At 36.4% G+C, this 20,367-nt stretch overlaps 1 protein-coding gene across 1 annotated transcript in view; it reads right to left on the bottom strand.

Moving 5' to 3' along the window:
* KIAA1328 (KIAA1328 ortholog) overlaps positions 1-20,367 on the bottom strand; it is a 349,319-nt gene that overhangs the window by 65,945 nt on the left and 263,007 nt on the right. The window contains exon 8 of the mRNA XM_019465357.2: positions 9,352-9,533. Coding sequence (XP_019320902.2) covers positions 9,352-9,533 — 182 coding nt within the window. The remainder of the gene's footprint in view (positions 1-9,351; positions 9,534-20,367) is intronic.

Below are 20,367 nucleotides of genomic sequence, written 5' to 3'. Positions count from 1 at the left end.
TTCCATACAAGAGTAAGCTTAGGAATGTTTTGCCTCATTCTAGGTCAGGCTGCCTGCAGATACAGACCTTTTTGTTTATCCATTCATCTGTTGATGGGCATTTGGGTATCCCTGCCTTTTGGTTACTGTAAATAAAGCTGCTATGAACATTTGTGTACAAAATTTTGTTCAAACACCTGTTGTCAGGCACCTGGGTGGCTTAGTCGGTTAAGCGTCCGGCTTCAGCTCAGGTCATGATCTCGTGGTTCATGAGTTGGAGCCCCGCATTGGGCTCTGCAATGACAGTCTGAACCTGGAGCCTGCTTCAGATTCTGTGTCTCCCTCTCTCTCTGCCCCTTCCCCACTCTCACTCTGTCTCCCTCTCTCTCAAAAATGAATAGACATTTAAAACATTAAAAATAAATAAAAGACAATTAAAAAAAATAAACACCTGTTGTCGATTATTTTTCTGAGTACAACTGACGGGTCATATGATAATTCTATGTTTAACTTATTCAGGAATTACCAAACCATTCTCCATAGTGGTTCTATTATTTTAAATGAGGGTTCTGATTTCTCCACATCCTCTCCACCTTGTTATTTTCCATTTTTTTAATTATAATAATCTTAGTGGGTGTGAAGCAGAGTCTCATTGTGGTTTTGATTTGGATTTCCTAATAATTAGTGATGTTGTACATCTTTTCATGTGCCTACTAGCTATTTGAATATCTTCTTTAGAGAAATATTTATTCAAACCCTTTGCCCAGTTTTTAATTTAGTTGTTTGTTATTGCATTATAAAAATTCTTTACATACCCTGGATACCAGACACATAGGATATAGGACTTGCAAATTTTTATCCCATTTTGTGGGGGTGTCTTTACATTCTATAGAAAGTGTTCTTTGACACAATTTTTAAAATAATTTTCATAAAGTCCAATGTATTTTTTCTTTGGTTGCTTGTGCTTTTGGTGCCATATCTAAGAAACCACCGTCTAATCTATGAAAAATGAAGATCTGCACCGATGTTTTCACATAAGAGTTTTATAGTTTTCATTCTTATTTTTAGCTCTTTGATTAATTTTGAGTTAATTTTTGTGTATGGCCTGAGGTATATAAATGAAGAGTCCAGCTTCACTTTTTTGCATGTGAATATCCAATTAGTTGTCCCAGCACTATTTGTTGAAAAGACTATTCATTTGTTGAATTGTCTTGGCAACCCCTGTTGAAAATCAATTGGCCAGAAATGTATGGGTTTACTTCTGGATTCTCAAGTCTATTCCATTGATCTGTGTGTGTGTGTGTGTGTGTGTGTGTGTGTGTGTGTGTGTGTGTACACACACACACACACACATACACACATATATCCTCATGCCAGGTATAGGTATAATTTCAATATAGTTTTGATTACTATAGCTTTGTAGTAAATTTCAAAATTAGGAAGTAAGAGTACTTCAACTTTGCTCCTCTTTTTCAAGATTGTGTTGACTATCTGGGGACTCTTGAAATTCTGTATGAATTTTGGAATTGATTTTTCCATTTCTGCAAAAAATGATATTGGGAGTTTGACAGGGATTGCATTCAATCTGTGGATCACTTTGGGGAATATTGACATCTCAACAGTATTAAATACTCAAATCCATGAACACAAAATGTCTTTCCATTTAGGTTTTCTTTAATTTGTTTCAGCAATGTTTTGTACTGTTCAGTGTACAAGTCTTATACTCTTGGTTAAATTTGTTGCTAGGTATTTTATTGTTTTGATGCTAATATAAATGGAATTGTTTTTTTTAATTTCAGTAGTTCATTACTAGTGTGTAGAAATATAAGTGATTTTTGAGTATTGAATTTTAGACTGCCACTTTGGTGAATTCATTTATTAGCTCTAAGAGTTTTTTGTGCATCCTCTAGGATTTTCTATATGTAAAATAATCTCATTTGCTAAAAGTTTAACTTTTTCCTTTCCAATTTGGATATGTTTCATTTCTTTTCTTTTTTAAAAAAAATGTTTATTTATTTTTAAGAGAGAGCATGAGAGAGAGTGCAGAGGAGGGACAGAAAGAGAGGGCAACAGAGGATCTGATCCATTCCAGGCTCTGCGCTGACAGCAGAGAGAATGATGTGGGGCTTGAACTCACAGATTATGAGATAATAACCTGAGCTGAAGACAAGAGCCAGACGCTTAACTGACTGAGCCACCCAGGCATTCCTATTTCTTTTTCTGGTCTAACTGCTCTGGCTAGAACTTCCAGTACAAGGTTGAATGGAAGTGGCAAAAACAGGGATACTTGTCTTATTTCTGATCTTGGGGGTAAACTTTCAGTCTATTACAATTGAGTATGATATTAGCTGTGGGCTTTTCATATATGCCTTTTATCATGTTGAGGAAGTTCCCTTCTATTCTTACTTTGTTAATTGTTTTTATTATGAAAGAGTGTTGGATTTTGTCAAATGATTTTTCCATGTTGGTTTGATGTTTTTTTATTCCTTCATTCAATTTTGTTTGAATTAGCCTCCATGCCCAAGGTGGGGCTTGAACTCATGACACTCATATTAAGAGTCACATGCTCTACCAACGGAGCCAGCCAGACACCCCTCCCCTTCACTCTATTCATATGATATATTGCACTGATTGGTTTTTGTATGTTCAGCTACCTTTGCATTCCTGGGCTGAATCCCATTTGGTTAGGGTATGTAATTCTTTTAATATGCTGCTGCATTCAGTTTTGCTACTCTTTGAGGATATTTTTATCTGTTTTCATGAGCGATATTGGCATGTAGTTTTCTTGTGATGTCTTTCTCTGGCTTTGGCATCAGAATAATGCTGGCCTCTTAAAATGAGTGAAGTAGTGTTCCCTCTCTTTATTTATTTTTTTAGAAGAGTTACAAAAGGATTTGTGCTAATTCTTTAAATATTTGATAGAATTCAGCAGTGAAGTCATCTGATCCTGGGTTTGTCCTTTTTGGGAGGTTTTTGATTGCTGATTTAATCAATTTACTTGTTATGGGTCTACTCAGATTTCCTATTTTTCTTGAGTCAGTTTCGGTAATTTGTGTGTTTTTAGGAATTTGTCCATTTCATCTATGGTTGTCTAATTTGTTGGCTTTTGGTGTGTTTATTGTTTGTCTCACCTCTTACTTTTTTACTCCAGGAAGCAATGGTGTGTTCACTTTGCTTTTAATGTTTGCAAGGAATGTCCTACATGTAGTTTCTTCTGTTCTGAGAAAGTTCAGACTTAGGAAAAACAAAGACAGTCCCTTGGATGAACCCTTTAGGAAATAGACAGGTGCAAACGGACAAACACAATTCCTTGAGAACCAGATCTGCTCTGCTTCCTCTGGGACCAGGTGCTCATTCCTGGATCTCAGGATGTCTTCAAGTGTGCTGCCATGCTGGGGATGGGGGTAGGACAATGCTAAATTGAAACTTCACAAAGTTCTCCTACCATGTTTCAGTGGCCTTTTTCCTGGCTAAGCATTTGCTTGCTTTTTGGTAATCTTTCACTATCTTCCAGAGTTCTGATAATGCTGATTTTGGCAGTTTTGCTAGGGTTTTCAGTAGTTATGGGGGTTGGGGGAGCCTCTCTGCCATTTTTCTGACATCCTCCTGACTCATTAAGCATAACTCACTAGCATAATGAGTGTAAATATCAGTGTAAATAATCAAATTCACAGAATAAAGAAGAAAATTCATCTCAATAGGCACACGAAAAAGACTTGATGAAATTCAACACTCATTATGATAACAATCCCCAGCAAATGAGGAGGGAACTTTCTTAACCTGATAAAGAACATTTACAAAAAAACCTGCTATAGCTAATAAAATCATACTAAATGGTGGAAGACTGCTTTCCCTGTAAGATCAGGACTTCCCTATGGAAGTTCACATTAACCATTTTATTTTACACTGTAAAAGAAGTCCTAGGAAGAATAATGAGTTAAGAAAAAGAAAGAAAAAGCATAAAGACTGGAAAGAAAGTAGTTGTTATGGACTGAATTGTGTTCCCCACTTCATCCAAATTCATGTGTTGAAGTCCTAACCCTTAGTATACCTCAGAATGTGACTGTATTTGGAGATAGAAGCTTTAAAGATGTAATTAAGGCTAAATGAGGTCATATGAGTCGCCTTTAATTCAATACAACCCTTTGTCCTTAAAAGAAGAGAGAAATACACTAGGAATGCATGCTGCTAGTGAAAGGCCATGTGAGGATACAGAAGGCAGTCATGTGAAGACCAAGGAGAGAGGTTTTCAGGGGGGAATGACTGGAAAAGACCATGATGGAGCTCTCATGAAGAATGGAAAACTACTATATCCTAATTGTATGGATGTATACAGTTGTCAAAGTTTATCAGACTGTACATTTGAGACCTATGCAATTTTACAGTTTATAAATTAAATCTGAAATAGAATACAAGAAAACATTAAAAACCCTACAGTTTTCTTGATTCTTAAGGCAGTACTGTTTTTTTTAAATATATATTTTTGAGAAAGAGAGAGAAAGACAACACATGGTGAGGGGCAGAGATACAGGGAGATAGAGAATCCCAAGCAGGCTCCATGCCGCCAGTGAAGAGCCCAATGCAGGGCTTGAACTCATGGACCGTGAGATCATGACCTGAGCTGAAATCAAGAGTTGATGCTTAACTAACTGAGCCACCCAGGCGCCCCAAAGCAGTGAGATTTTTAAGACCACACTCCATTGATATCTCTTTGACATTGCCAATCATAAGGATTTTGAAGGGAGAAGAATATATATTTCTTATCACTAAATCACTGTAGGTACTGAGGATGAAAAAGCTAACTTATTAGATCTTAATGGCCGGGAAACAGGGCAAAGAAACAGAAAGATCTACCTACCTACGTACTTAATGTTATATTAATTCATACAAAAAATATATAGTGAGCACCTACTACATGTTAAGCAATGTTCTCATGTGGACACAACTGTAAAATATGGAGTGTTCATATTCTAGTGGGAGAAGATGTACAGTATTCAAAAACAAGTAAATTATATAGTATTTTGAGATACTTCTTTCTGCTGTGGACAATGGGAAATGTAGAGTCTCTGCTTTAAGTGACAATATTCCATATACAGCAACTTCAACTCTTAATCCTGGTCTCTTGCAGTTGAATTCCTTTTTTTTTTTTTTTTAACGTTTATTTATTACCGAGAAACAGAGAGAGCATGAGCATGGGAGGGGCAGAGAGAGGAGGAGACACAGAATCTGAAGCAGGCTCCAGGCTCTGAGCTGTTATCACAGAGCCCCATGCGGAGCTTGAACTCACAAACTGAGAGATCGTGACTTGAGCCGAAGTCGGACGCTTAACCGACTGAGTGACCCAGGCGCCCCAGTTGAATTCCTTTTTTAAAGGGACTGAGCAGGACAATTTAATCTACATATCTGGGTTTATTCATACCCCTATATTATGGTTGTCTTCTGTGTTCTATTGATAAAGGCTTCAACTTTTAACAAATCTTTTAGCTCAGACTCCTGGGAATCAGAAGCAGTATCTTGTGATATACATTTCTAATGATTAAACATACAATAATGATGATGATGTTAATAATAAAAGAAACATAAATAAGTGTCCCTTAGAGGCAAAATGGAAATGGCTTCTATACTTTGGATACTCCAACTTGTTTATTTCTTTAATCATGTCACCTATATTAATCTACCATGGACTACAAAGAACATTCACATCATTGCAGGCACAAGCTTACTTAGAGGAACACCTAGGAGCTTCAGAGATTATTCCTTACTTCAGATGAGTCTATAACAATTCTCTTTCAGTAAAAGAAAAATATGTTTGGGAGCCCCTCAGGGGCTGTCAATGAGTGATAGCTGCTGTATATTATAGAGCTAAAAAAGCCCAAAGACAAAATGAAGGGCACAGTCAATATCATCAGTTAAATCCAAATTACTTTAGGTTCAGCCTTTCTTGAAGTTTTAAGAAGATTCAGAGATCCATGAAAAAGGAACAAACAGGAGGTAGCTCTAAATGCAGTAGGGGGCTTTGGGATGGCTTTACAGCCTCACTTAGAAATGGGTGATGCCAAGCCCTGAGGCCGTAACATTTTGATTCTGGAACATGTCTGCTCAGTGGCCTCATGGCCTCTGATAGCCTGCCAACATAACAGAATGAAAATGCCCTCAGCTGGGAGGGCTCTTATGAAAGGGAATCAGTGATTGGTAAGAAAAGGGAGGTTCAAGGCAAGTTGGGAGAGGGAAAAAAACACTGCTGAGTAGGGAGGAAAAAAGAGGAAAGAACAGTGTGTGTTTCCAGATTTGTGCCTTTGGCTGAAAAGTTCTTGACTCAAGTTCAGATTTTCCCAAGTAATGTCTCCTTGTTTCATATAGCTCAATAAAACTAAAATAGAATATTCCAAGCATTGACAATTGAAAAACAATTTATATTTTAAGTGTAATTCTGACAATACTGTATACTGTTGTGATCCCCAGGCTGTTTCTTGAGACAACAGTGAGGTCTATACTTATATACATATACATATACATATACATATACATATACATATACATATACGTGTATGTGTGTGTGTATGTGTGTGTGTGTGTGTGTGTGTGTGTACTTAGTATCAAAAAAGTTGATGGAAAGGTGAGGAGGATAGAAAAGGTAAAGGGATAAGTGACTGATAATAAAGATTAATGGTCCTGAAATAAACATCCTATGTAGTAATTAATGATTAAAGACAACAAAGGAAACAAAGAAGAAAAGTTTGTTAAAAAATTTAGACACGTTAAGGAGGGGAAAGCAATTAAAGAGACATTAAACCAAGTGGTGTAACTTAAGCAATTAGTGCTAGGTCACTGGCCTTATGATAAACAGGGTGTCCAAACCCCTGGCAACACATCTTGAAAGGCCTGTCTCCCATCTGGCTGGGAGCCACTGTAAAGACCAACTGCCCTACTCTGTGATCTATGCACATGAGCTCCTCGATGAGCAGAAGGACCCAAAGAGGCAACGTCAGCTCCTCAATGATCAGGTGTACCGTAATTTTGCCAATGGCTTCATATAAGAATAAAAGAAGCAAAAAACACATGACAGTCCTTCTTATAAGAAGGAAAAAAAAAGGTTAATTCCTGTGAATACCTTAAAACAAACTCTCTTAAAAAGATGAAAAAGGTTCTTTTTTTTTTCACTGCAACACTACAACCTTTCCCCATTTAAAAAAAAAAAAAGGAAAAAAGCTAATGAAAAAACTAAAACCATGAGTGAACACTGTTCCTGAAAACTTTGCAGAATTGTAACAGCTTTCTCTTGGTTAAATTGATTGGTATAGCAACATTATAAAATGACTATTAGGATTCATTGTGCACCACAGAAAGTGCTGAAATGTCAGCAGACTATATACAGCAAAAAGTAATGGGTTCTGAACCCCTGTTAGTCAAAAATGATTTTGTTTCAAATTAGAAATTGATTTTTTTTGGACACAAGCCCTTTCCAGGCTTACAGCTTCTGTAGCTGGGCCCAGGAGAGATTAACCTCCACCACTGGTAGGGCTGGCCTGATGGTACCTTTCTCAAAGTGCCTTTTCCACTGCAGCCCTAGAATGTGGCTGTGGTCTTAACCAATAACACAAGTCATTTGTCCCTTTGCTATTACACTATATTTTTCTCATTTTGCCATTTTATTTTAGTGCCGACACACAACACAAATTTGTTGACAAGTTAACAGAAAACTATGTTAAGCTTTGCCGTGTAACCACCACACCAGTTTTGATTGGTTCTCTATTCTCCAAAGTACAAGGGCTAAGAAAAGAGTGAAGGGTTTCCCATCTCTCAAGGACTAGCAGAGAAAGTAAAGAAGATTCTATCTCTGATATGAAGTCTCTTCAATTTCATTTCTGTTTCTGGTAGCAAAGTCTAACAAGACAAAAGTTGTTCTAAGTTGTCTTAACACAATGGAGGTCTGCAGAACTTCTGCCTTATGTCAAAGAAAATGTACTTGTTTTTGTTTCAAGATGTGGACACTTTTTCTTCTGAAGCTTGGACTAATTATCATCTCTCAATCATTTGGGAGAAGATTAAACTATTCCTGGATTAATCATAATTAAAACAAAAAAATCATGACAAAGGTGGCAGGTGATAAGGGCATGCTATACAAGATCTAATAAAGCACTGCCCAGTTTTCAAATACATAAATGTAAGAGCGGCTAGGGAGATCATCAAAAGTTGGTTGCTTACTAGCAGAGATGGGCAAGTACCAGCTCAGTAAAAAAAAGAGGTAAATAAGACAGAAGTCAAGGTTAATGGCTGTGAGCAGGAAAAAGAGATATCTTGGAAAGAGGTGTGAGCAGAGGGGGCTCCAAGACTTTTTGTGGCCATTTCTTTCCTGTACATCTCCCTCTACAACGAAGCTTAGACTTGCTGCATTCTGCTATGAAGTCCTTCCCTTAATAATTTCATGAGAGGGGCGCCTGGGTGGCTCAGTTGGTTGAGCATCTGGCTCTATTTCAGCTTGGGTCACGATATCATGTGTTATGAGTTTGAGCACCACGTCGGGCTCTGTGCTGGCAGTGCAGAGCCTGCTTGGAATTCTCTCTCTGCCTCTCCCCTGCTCACACACTCTCTCGCTCAAAATAAATAAACTTAAAAAAATTTTTTTAGGAGAGATTAAGAAAAAAGCTGCTCCAGAAAAAATAGGGAAACGTAATTAAATTTGACTGCTTCATTCAACGTTTCATACTGTTACTTTACAATTGATTTATTTAAAAATATCTGTCACATCTGGGGTGCCTGCCTGGCTCAGTTGGTGGAGCATGTGACTCTTGATCTTGGGGTTGTAAGTCAGGGCCCTACATTGGGTGTAGGGATTACTTAAAAATAAAATCTTAAAATATCTGTGACATCTAAAATAGGAAGAATTGCTGGCACTTAAAAGACTCTTAGGTAATATATGCTTCAGACTTATGAGGTTTTGTTTTAGTCACAATGTAGAATTGTCCATGACCTCTCCTCCACCCTTCCTATATTTCTAGTTAATTGAGGATTAACTGTAATTGTTAGAGTTTACTCTCCCAGAAGAAATTTATATTCAATTTCCTGTCCTCTTTACTCACTTTGAACATTATTTTGTGTCTATGACCATACTTACTATTGAATCATCCTTATAGTTTGCTGCTTGCAGAGAGAGACAAACTGGACAGTTTCTCAGAAGAGTATTCTAAGAGAAAGGATGATGTGACTCAGCAAATGTGCTACTTGTGGCCTTGAAGGCACATGTCAGTTTGTAACATACTTAACTCTTGCTCAGGGTTGTAGAAATCATCTGGAGTTCATGGCTAACACCCACTAGCAACCACTAGCCCTGGAACAGCTTCTTCTTTTGCTACTTATAAATGCTAAGCTTACCTCTTTGGGGTCGATATGCATCTTTCTTTTGATATGTCCATAGGGCATTATCTTCTGTTTGTGATTGAAACCCAACTGTCTTCTTCTCCCTTCTATTTTCACCACTGTTAGTGGACTCCTGGTACTTTTTGATGGATGATGATGCTCCCAGCAGCCAGTCAGCATATTTTGACTTCAATAAACTAAAAAGAATAAACAAGAATGGGCTGTATGTAGACAGCATACATGGGGGTGTGCGATCACATAAAGGCATATAAATTCAGCATGAGTTAAAATGCAATTCATGGCAGTAAGGACTTTCTTTTTCTTCTTATTTTTTATTGAAATATAATTTGAATAATTTATAGAAGGTCTGTTTTGTAACTTTCCACAATAATTTTGGAAAAGAAATGGTCTTTATCCTCAAAAAGCTTATATTTGGAGTTGGGGAAATGAGACTCAGACTCATGAAACTGCTAATAAAGCCACAGAGTATGACTAAGAACCAGAATATCTGTAGAAATAAAAAGTATGCTAAAACAAGACTTGCATAACTAAAATGTTTCCAAGTACTAAAATTGAACATTAGGGATTAAAATATCACCAATTTGCTTCAACATGCATTTGTGTTTCTCATTTTCAATTGTTACAGTATTTATTATGTGCCCAGAGTATGTAAGGAGCAGTACAATGGTGCATGTGGAATAACTGGTCTCTGTCCCCACATCATTTCATTCTAAAGTCAACAAGGCAAATATGGAGAAAAAGGAATTTTAATGAAAATAAACACATGTACATATGTTTTTCTCTCTAATAAACTGTGTTCTCACCATTAACACTTTTTCTTACAACATTTTATTTTTTAGAAAGAAGTGTTAGAATGATGTATATTCATTACTATTCCACCAGCCTCTTCCTTCACACTTAAATTAACCACAGACTCATGACACTTTGGTATTGTCTTCCCCATGCCCATGAACAATGTGAGTACTAAAGTGAAAAGAGAGAGAGAGAGAAAGAGAGAGAGAGAAGACTTTTACTCAAAAAGTAGAATCTAAATATTAAGACTAAACAAACTCCCCAGAAACAGAGGTAATCCCTAGATAGAAATAATTTGACCAGGATTATAATCATGTAAACCTATCAAAGTCATTGGGTTTCTGGTTTACGTTGATCAGAATTTATAATAATGTCTGCTCATATCAAATGTATTACTAAAACCAAGAAATTAAATAGCTTTATGTTTGGAGTGATATAAAGAAACAAAAACTATTAGTAGTATGGCTTTATATGAGCATAATGCAGCATATTAAATTTATACTCTTAAATTTTTTTTTTAACCAGAATTCAGAGATCACTTTCCCATGTGGATTCACCAGTGGCTGTATATCTTAGCTCATATAACTTCTATTCATGACACAGGAAAAAGAAGAGAATAAAACTATCTCACTGTGAATGTAAGATAAATTTACCTTAACCCAGAAGCTCCAAATGCAGGCAAATCCAAGGACTATATCTTTGCTTGTTCTTATATGAAAGTTAATGCGACCAAGACTACTGACTCCCCTAAATTCATTCATTCTCAACTCAGCTGAGTCCCCAATACTAGCCAATGTTTATCCCTCCCAAAGCTGATTGCTTCCCGCTTCTTTACCCCATTTTCCATACTCCATTTCTATACCTTTATTCCAAACCCAATCCTGGTAATCCACTATCTCAACAGGGGACATGGCTTCTAATTTCTCTAAAATAAAGATGACTAGAAAAAAAAACTCTCCTTTCCTTTGTATTTATTTCCAGCTTTACCTATCTACTATTCCTCCATTAATGTCTCCAAAGAAAATCACACCTTTTATTCGTACTCTTGATATCAGTGACCTATGCCTTCTGTGACTATGGCCTATCAGTTATCTCCTTTTCTTATAATTTACAAATTCCTCCTCTCAACTTAATTCTTTCTGAGGATTACAAACAAGATCAGACTTTCCATTAAAAACCAAACCCTAAATCTAAAACCAGAAACTCTTCCCATAAGTGGGAAAGTATAATACTCAGTGTCAGTGACAGTGAGGGGACAAGAGCATTTTAATACATTACTGGAGGAACTGTAAATTTGTATAGCCTTTTGGTGGGTGATTTGTCAACACAAAATAAAAATGCACCTACCTCCTAACAATTTTGCTTTTAAGAAGTTATTCTATAGAATTACATAAACAACAGTATGAGAATATTTGTTCAAGGATGATCACTGCAGAATACTTGTAATAGGAGAAAATTGAAGGCAAATATTCAATAGAAGAATGAGTGAACAAAAATCCATGATACATCTATTATAAGGAACAATATTCAGTTATTAAAAGGAATGAAGTAGTTCTTTATACTATTGTGGAGAAACTTCATGACATAATATTAAGAAAGAAAGAAAGAAAGAAAGAAGAAAAAAGAAAGAAAGAAATAGAAAGAAAAGCAATTTGCAATAATAGAATGTATATAATGTGACCTAATTTTTGTAAAAACAAAAATACATAAAAAGTATTTTTAAATTTCTAGATGAATAAATACCAAACCTGTGGAAAGAAGCAGAAATAGAGTGACTTAGGGAATAGCTTTTATAATTTAGTTTATATACTTCTGCATATTTTCATTTCATCTAATAATCATGTACTTTTTAAATAAAAATTACCATCTCCTCTCTTTTCCTTCTCTGCCAAACCTCTAGAAAACAATAATCAATTTTATAGATATACCTACTAAAACTAATTTAAAATGTATTTATTTAAATTCAAGTTAGTTAAATACAGTGTGGTATTGGTTTCAGGAGTTGAACCCAGTGATTAATCATATAATACCTAGTGCTCATCCCAACAAGGGTCCTCCTTAATGCCCATTACACATTTAGCCCATCCCACCACCCAACACCCCTCCAGGAACCCTCAGTTCATTCTCTGTATTTATGAGTCTTTTAATGGTTTGCCACCTCTGTTTTTATCTTGTTTTTGCTTCCCTTACCTTACGTTCATCTGTTTTGTTTCTTAAATTCCACATATGACTGACTTATTGTGCTTAGCATAATACACTGTAATTCCATCCACATTGTTGCAAATGGCAAGATTTCATTCTTTTTGATTGCTGAGTAATATTCCATTGTGGATATATACCACATCTTCTTTATCCATTCATCAATCAATGAATATTTGGGCTCCTTTCATAATTTAGCTATTGTTGATAGCACTGTTATAAACATTGGAGTGCATGTGCCCCCTTCAAATCTGCATTTCTGTATCCTTTGCATAAATATCTAGTAGTGCAATTTCTAGGTTATAGAGTAATTCTGTTTTTAAGTTTTTGAGGAAAACTCAAAATTTCCACCCAGTTTGCATTCCCACCAACAGTGCAAAGGGTTCCCCTTTTTCTGCATCCTAGCTAACATCCGTTGTTGCCTGAGTTGTTCATTTTAGCCATTCTGACAGGTGTAAGGTGGTATCTCAGTCTGGATTTGAGTTGTGTTTCTCTGATGATGAGTGATATTGAGCATCTTTTCATGTGTCTGTTAGCCATCTGGATGTTGTCATTGGAAAAGTGTCTATTCATGTTTTCTGCCCATTTATTAACTGGATTATTTGTTTTTGGGTGTTGAGTTTGGTAAGTTCTTTATAGATTTTGGATACTAACCCTTTATCTGATATGTCACTTGCAAATATCTTCTTCCATTCCATTGGTTGCTTTTTAGTTTTGTTGATTGTTTTGTTTGCTGTGCCTAAGTTTTTATCTTGATGAGGTCCCAATAGTTCACTTCTGTTTTTATTTCCCTTACCTTCGGAGACATGTCTAGTAAGAAGTTGCTGCAGCCGAGGTCAGAGAGGTTGCTGCCTGTTTTTTCTCATAGGGTTTTGATGGTTTCCTGTCACACATTTAGGTCTTTCATCCATTTAAAATTTATTTATGTGTATGATGTAAGAAAGTGGCCCAGTTTCATTCTTCTGCATGTCACTGTCCTGTTCTCCCAGCACCATTTACTGAAGAGACTTTCTTTTTTCCATTGGATACCCTTTCCTGCTTTGCTGAAGGTTTGTTGGCCAGACACTTGTGGGTCCATTTCTGGGTTCTCTGTTTTATTCCATTGATCTATGTGTCTGTTTTTGTACCAGTACCATACTATCTTGATGATTATAGCTTTGTAATACAACTTGAAGTCCAGAATTGTGATGCTTCCAGTTTTGGTTGTCTTTTTCAACATTACTTTGGCTATTTGGGGTCTTTTTTGGTTCCATACAAATTTTAGGATTGTTTTTTCTAGCTCTGTGAAGAATGCTGGTGTTATTTTGATAGGGATTGCACTGAATGTGTAGATTGCTTTGGGTAGTATCAACATTTTAACAATATTTGTTCTTCCAATCCATGAGCATGGAATATTTTTCCATTTCTTTGTGTCTTCTTCAATTTCTTTCATAAGCTTTCTTTGGTTTTCAGCATATACATATTTTACCTCTTTGGTTCGGTTTATTCCTAGGTATCTTATGGTTTTTGGTGCAACTGCAAATGTGTTCGATTCCTTGATTTTTATTTCTGCTGCTTCATTATTGATATACAGAAATGCAACTGATTTCTACATGTTGATCTTATATCCTGCAACTTTGCTGAATTCACATATCAGTTCTAGCCATCTACCATGCTAATGGAGGTCAAAAGAAAGCCAGAATAACTATACTTCTATCAGACAAATTAGATTTCAAAACAAAGACTGTAGCAATAGATGAAGAAGGGCATTATATCATAATTAAGGGGTCCATCCACCAAGAAGATCTAACAATTATAAATATTTACACTCCCAACTTGGGAGAACCAATATATATGCACATATATACATATATATTAATAACAAACATAAAAAAACTTATTGATAATAATACCGTAACAGTAGGAGACTTTAACACCCCACTTATAGCAATGGAGAGATCATCTAAGCAGAAAATCAACAAGGAAACAATGGCTTTGAATGACACACTGGACCAGATGGACTTAACAAATGTATTCAGAACATTTCATCCTAAAGCAGCAGGATACACATTGTTCTCCAGTGCACATGGAACACTCCCTAGAATAGATCACATACTGGGTCACAAGTCAGTCCTCAACAGGTACAAAAAGATCGAGATCATATCATGCATATTTTCAGATCACAATGCTACGAAACTTGAAATCAACCACAAGAAAAAATTTGGAAAGCCCTAAAACACATGGAGGTTAAAGAACATCCTACTACAGAATGCATGGGTTAACCAGGAAATTAAAGAAGAAATTAAAAAATACATGGAAGTAAGTGAAAATGAAAACACAATAGTCCAAACCCTTTGGGATGCAGCAAAGAGGAAAGTACATTGCGATTCAGGCCTATCTCAAGAAGCAAGAAAGGTCCCAAATACACAACCTAACCTAACACTTAAAGGAGCTGGAAAAGGAGTGACAAAGCCTAAAGACAGCAGAAGAAGGGAAATAATAAAGATTAGAGTAGAAATAAACAGTATGGAAACAACAACAAAAAAAACCCAGTAGAACAGATCAATGAAACTAAAAGCTGGTTTCTTGAAAGTGTAAATAAAACTGAAAAACCCCTAGCCAGACTTATCAAAAAAGAAAAGAGAGAGGACCCAAAACTACTTTTTAAAGAGCAAATCTAGTGGTCTTTCCTCTTTCAACAGTCCTTCTACAGGACACTTCACAGCAGTTGACTCCTTTCTGAAAATTTTTTACTTGGGACTTCAGAATATACTATCATGACTGGTTTTCTAGTTTTATGAGCCTTCTACTTCCTTTCCCTTAAATGCAGACATTCCTCAAGATTCTGTCTTTGTCTGTAATCTTCCCTCACTTAGCACTTTCTTAGTGATTCTTGTCACATCATTGTATTTTCAATGATGATTTCTAAACAGATTCATCTAGCCCCCATTGCTCTCTAAAACTACTGACCTGATCCACTAGCTACTAGAAAGTTGTGAAGGGAGGTCTTGCCATACCTCCCAAAGCAACTCATGTGAAAGCAATGGCATTACATTTATCTTGAAACTAGTTCCTCCATGCTTCCATTTGCATTTAATGACGCTACCATTCTCTCACTTATATGAAAAACATCAGTTATCTCGAATTCTGCTTTCTTTGTGCCTGTTCAATAAATTACTAAATCAATAATTCCTTTATATATTCATCAGATATTTGTTGAGGACACACTCTATAGGCCTGATAATGTGTTATGGAGCTAGAGTGGACAAAATTGAAAAATAAATATTTATTGAGTATATGAAATATGCTAGGTGCTAAGTATACAAACATGAGCAAGACCTGGTTTCTGTTTTCAAAGTGATTTTAGTGGTGAAAGAGACATTGAAACAGATCATTTTTAATACAATATGATACATGCTATGATTCAAGATACAAGGGTGTTAATGGGAGCATAAAGGCAGGACACCTATCTATATAACTGAAGGGAAATTCCGGAAGCATCCAAACTAAATTTTGGGGGATAAGCAGGGTATATGGAATGATATCCTAAGTAGAAAAAAACAGCATGAGCACATATACAAACAAGTAAAGCCAGACAGATAGGCTCAGCTCAGATCATGAAAGGCTTGCTTTCTCATATAAGGGGCTTAAGCTCTATTTTGTAGGCAAGGCAGAGTCACTGAAAGGTGCTAAGGGGAAAAAAATGGCATTATCCAACTTGAATTTATCAAAAATTATCCTGGCACCATGTAGACCTACAAAAGTGACTGCAAGAAGTTGGATGAGTCAGAGAGCTGTTGTAACAGCTCTGATGAGAGATGATGAGAGTTTGGAATGGAGAAGCAATCATAGGAAATGAAGAGAGATAATTTTAAAAACATATTTAGGATTTAAAATTGGTAGAGGGGCACCTGGGTGGCTCTATTGGTTAAGTGTCCAACTTCAGCCCCAGTTATGATCTCACAGTTCAAGGGTTCAAGCCCCGTCGGGCTCTGTGCTGATAGTTCAGAGCCTGGAGCCTGCTTTGGATTCTGTCTCCCCCCACCCCCACCCCGCCCCTTCCCCACTCACACTCTCTTTCTCTCTCAAAAATAACATTAATTTTTTTTTTTAATTGGTAGAACTTGACAAGTGTTTGAATGTGAAAAGTGAGGAGAAAAGGGAGTGGGAATGGCAGCATTTGTGGGCATAAGCAATACAGAGAAAAGGACTGGGAGCGTGGGAGAAATTAAATGTAGCCTAGGGTACTTATGAAAGATCTGGGAAGGTATTTCAAGAAAGCAATTGGATCAATAAGTCCATAGCTTTTTGCTAGCTGGCTGAATGTTGTTAGGGTGGTGGGATTGAAACAGAGTTGAACAAGTGTAGACCTCATTTTTAATTCTCTTGGGAAGGAGAAGGTAAATTCATTCTTGTGAGTGAAAGAAATGGGTATTGAGGAGAGAAGTGAGGATGTGGAGTATATACGTATTAAGGGAATTCAAGATAAAAATGATCAAGAACAAGGGAAAAACTATCCTGTAGTGTTGAAGGCCTAATAATTAGAAATCATAAATTTGTGCCAAGGCTCAGGTGTACAGAAGTAAAAGAGAAAGCAGCCTCTGAGCTTGATTCAGGGTTAGGATTTATTGGGAGGGTGCAGCATACTGAAGGTCAAGGTTCAAGCTCCAATACTAATACCATTCCCAGTATGAAAGCCCTCCCTACCCTGCACAAGCTCTGATATTCTGTGCCAAGCTGCCCTCCTCTGAAGATCATGCTCTAACACTCTGATCATATCAGTTTTGAGGTATGATGTGAGGTAGGAATGAAGAGTCATTTTTCCCTGTATCTATATCCAGTATATCCAGAATTATTTGTTTAAAGACTCGTTTTTCCACGGACTTGATTGATACCTTTGTTAAAAAACAACTGAACATATGAGTGTGTGGGTCTATTTCTGGACTCTATTCTGTTCCACTGACCTATTTATCTATCTTAATGTGAATACCAACCTGTATTGATTACATAACTTTAATTAACATACATGAAATTAGGAAGCACAAGTTTTTCAATTAATTTTTCTAAAACAGCGAAGACAGGGGCGCCTGGGTGGCTCAGTTGGTTAAGTGTCTGAATTCAGCTCAGGTCAATGAGTCTGAACCCCATATTGGGCTCTGCACTGACAGCACAGAGCCTGCTTGGGATTCTCTCTCCCTCTCTCTCTGTCACTCTCCTGCTCATGCTCTCTCTCTCTCTCAAAATAAATAAATAAAAATAAAAATAAAAAAATAGAAAAGGCTGTTTTTGCTATTCTAGGCCATTCATATTTCCATATGCATTTCAGAATGTTTGCCAATTTCTATAATAGTAGCTGATATTTTGACTAAAATTAGTCATTTCACTTGTATTGAATCTAATCTTCAATTTGGGAAAAAATTGGTATCTTAACAATATTGAGTGTTACAATCTAAGAACATGGTATATCTTTCTTTCCATTTATTTGAGCTTTCCTGAATTTGTCTCAGCCATATATTATAGTGATCAACATAGAGTTTTTGTACACTTTTTGTTAAGTTATTCATAGTATTTGATGGCTTTTAATGCTGCTAAAAATGCTTCATTTCAGTTAATATTTTATTTGCTGTTTTACATGTATTTCTATATGACAGCTAATTGCATCATACAGAAATAAAATTGATTTTTGTATGTTGAACTCAAATTCTATGAATGTATTAAATCCACTTAATAATTCTAGTACTTGTTTCTGTAGGCTCTTTAGGATATTTCTTTCTACGTAGATAGCCATGGTATTTGAGAAAAACACCATTTTACTTATTTTTTTCCAATACTTTTCATGCATGATCACACTAGTTAGGACCTCCAGTACCATGTAAATATAAGTGGTAAGTGTGGACATTCCTTCCTTATTCCTAAAAGAATTCATCACTAACCAGATACATCTTTGAGGTTCCTGGGTGGCTCAGTTGGCCGAGCATCTGACTCTTGATTTCAGCTCAGGTCATGATCTCATGGTTCATAGGATTGAGCCCTGCATTGGTTCTGTACTTATAGCATGGAGACTGCTTGGGATTCTCTCTCTCTGCCACTCCCCTGCTGAGGTGTGCACATGCATGCACTCTCGCTCTCTTTCTCTCAAAATAAGTCAATAAACTTTAAACAAGAAAACTGAGAGAGATCTTTGTCCATACCCTCTATCAGATTTCTAGTTGGATGACAGGTTATTTCCCAACCCCCCACCCCCCCGCAATACTCCTTTTTAAAAAAAATTTTATTTTTTTAAATTTTCATCTAAATTAATTAGGAAGAACAAATATTGTTAAAATGTCCATTCTACTCAAAGCAATCTACACATTCAATGCAATCCCTATCAAAATAACATCAGCATTCTTCACAGAGCTAGAACAAATAATCCTAACATTTGTATGGAACCAGAAAAGACCCCAAATAGCCAAAGCAATCTTGAAAAAGAAAACCAAAGCAGGAGGCATCACAATCCCAGACTTCAAGCTATACTACAAAGCTGTAATCATCAAGACAGTATGGTACTGGCACAAGAACAGACCCTCAGATCAATGGAACAGAATAGAGAACCCAGAAGTGGACCCACAAACACATGGCCAACTAATCTTTGACAAAGCAGGAAAGAATATCCAGTGGAATAAAGACAGTCTCTTCAGCAAGTGGTGCTGGGAAAACTGGACAGTGACATGCAGAAAAGTGAACCTGGACCACTTTCTTACACCATACATAAAAATAAACTCAAAATGGATGAAAGACCTCAATGTAAGACAGGAAGCCATCAAAATCCTTGAGGAGAAAGCAGGCGAAAACCTCTTGGATCTTGGCTGCAGCAACTTCTTACTCAACACATTTCTGGAGGCAAGGGAAACAAAAACAAAAATGAACTACTGGGACCTCATCAAAATAAAAAGCTTTTGCACAGCGAAGGAAACAATCAGCAAAACTAAAAGACAACCGACAGAATGGGAGAAGATATTTGCAAAAGACATATCAGATAAAGGGTTTGTATCCAAAATCTATAAAGAACTTATCAAACTCAATACCCAAAAAACAAATAATGCAGTGAAGAAATGGGCAAAAGACATGAATAGACACTTCTCCATAAAAGACATCCAGATGGCCAACTGACACATGAAAAAATGCTCCACATCACTCATCATCAGGGAAATACAAATCAAAGCCACAATGAGATAACACCTCACATCTGTCAGAATGGCTAACATTAACAACTCAGGCAACAACAGATGTTGGCAAGAATGTGGAGAAAGAGGATTTCTTTTGCACTGATGGTGGGAATGCAAACTGGTGCAGCCAATCTGGAAAACAGTATGGAGGTTCCTCAAAAATCTAAAAATAGAACTACCCACGACCCAGCAATTGCACTACTAGGTATTTATCCAAGGGATACAGGTGTGCTCTTTCGAAGGGACACATGCATCCCCATGTTTCTAGCAGCACTATCAACAACAGCCAAAGTGTGGAAAGAGCCCAAATGTCCATCGATGGATGAATGGATAAAGAAGATGTGGTATATATATATATATATATATATATATATATATATATATATATACAATGGAGTATTATTCGGCAATCAGAAAGAATGAAATCTTGCCATTTACAACTACGTGGATGGAACTGGAGGGTATTATGCTAAGTGAAATTAGTCAGAGAAAGACAAAAATCATATGACTTCACTCATATGAGGACTTTAAGAGACAAAACAGATGAACATAAGGGAAGGGAAACAAAAATAACATAAAAACAGGGAGGAGGACAAAACAGAAGAGACTCATAAATATGGAGAACAAACTGAGGGTTACTGGAGGGGTTGTGGGAGGGGGGGATGGGCTAAATGGGTAAGGGGCACTAAGGAGTCTACTCCTGAAATCATTGTTGCACTATATGCTAACTAATTTGGATGTAAATTTTAAAAAATAAAAAATAAAAGAAGTTAAAAAATAAAAAATAAGTAAAACATTAAAGAAATGAAAAAATATATAACAGAATAAAATA

The sequence above is a fragment of the Panthera pardus genome, unplaced genomic scaffold (genome assembly GCF_024362965.1).
Source record: "Panthera pardus isolate Hobbes unplaced genomic scaffold, ASM2436296v1 HiC_scaffold_15, whole genome shotgun sequence".
In the NCBI taxonomy this organism is placed as follows: domain Eukaryota; kingdom Metazoa; phylum Chordata; class Mammalia; order Carnivora; family Felidae; genus Panthera; species Panthera pardus.
This window is presented reverse-complemented; position numbering and strand designations above follow the sequence as displayed.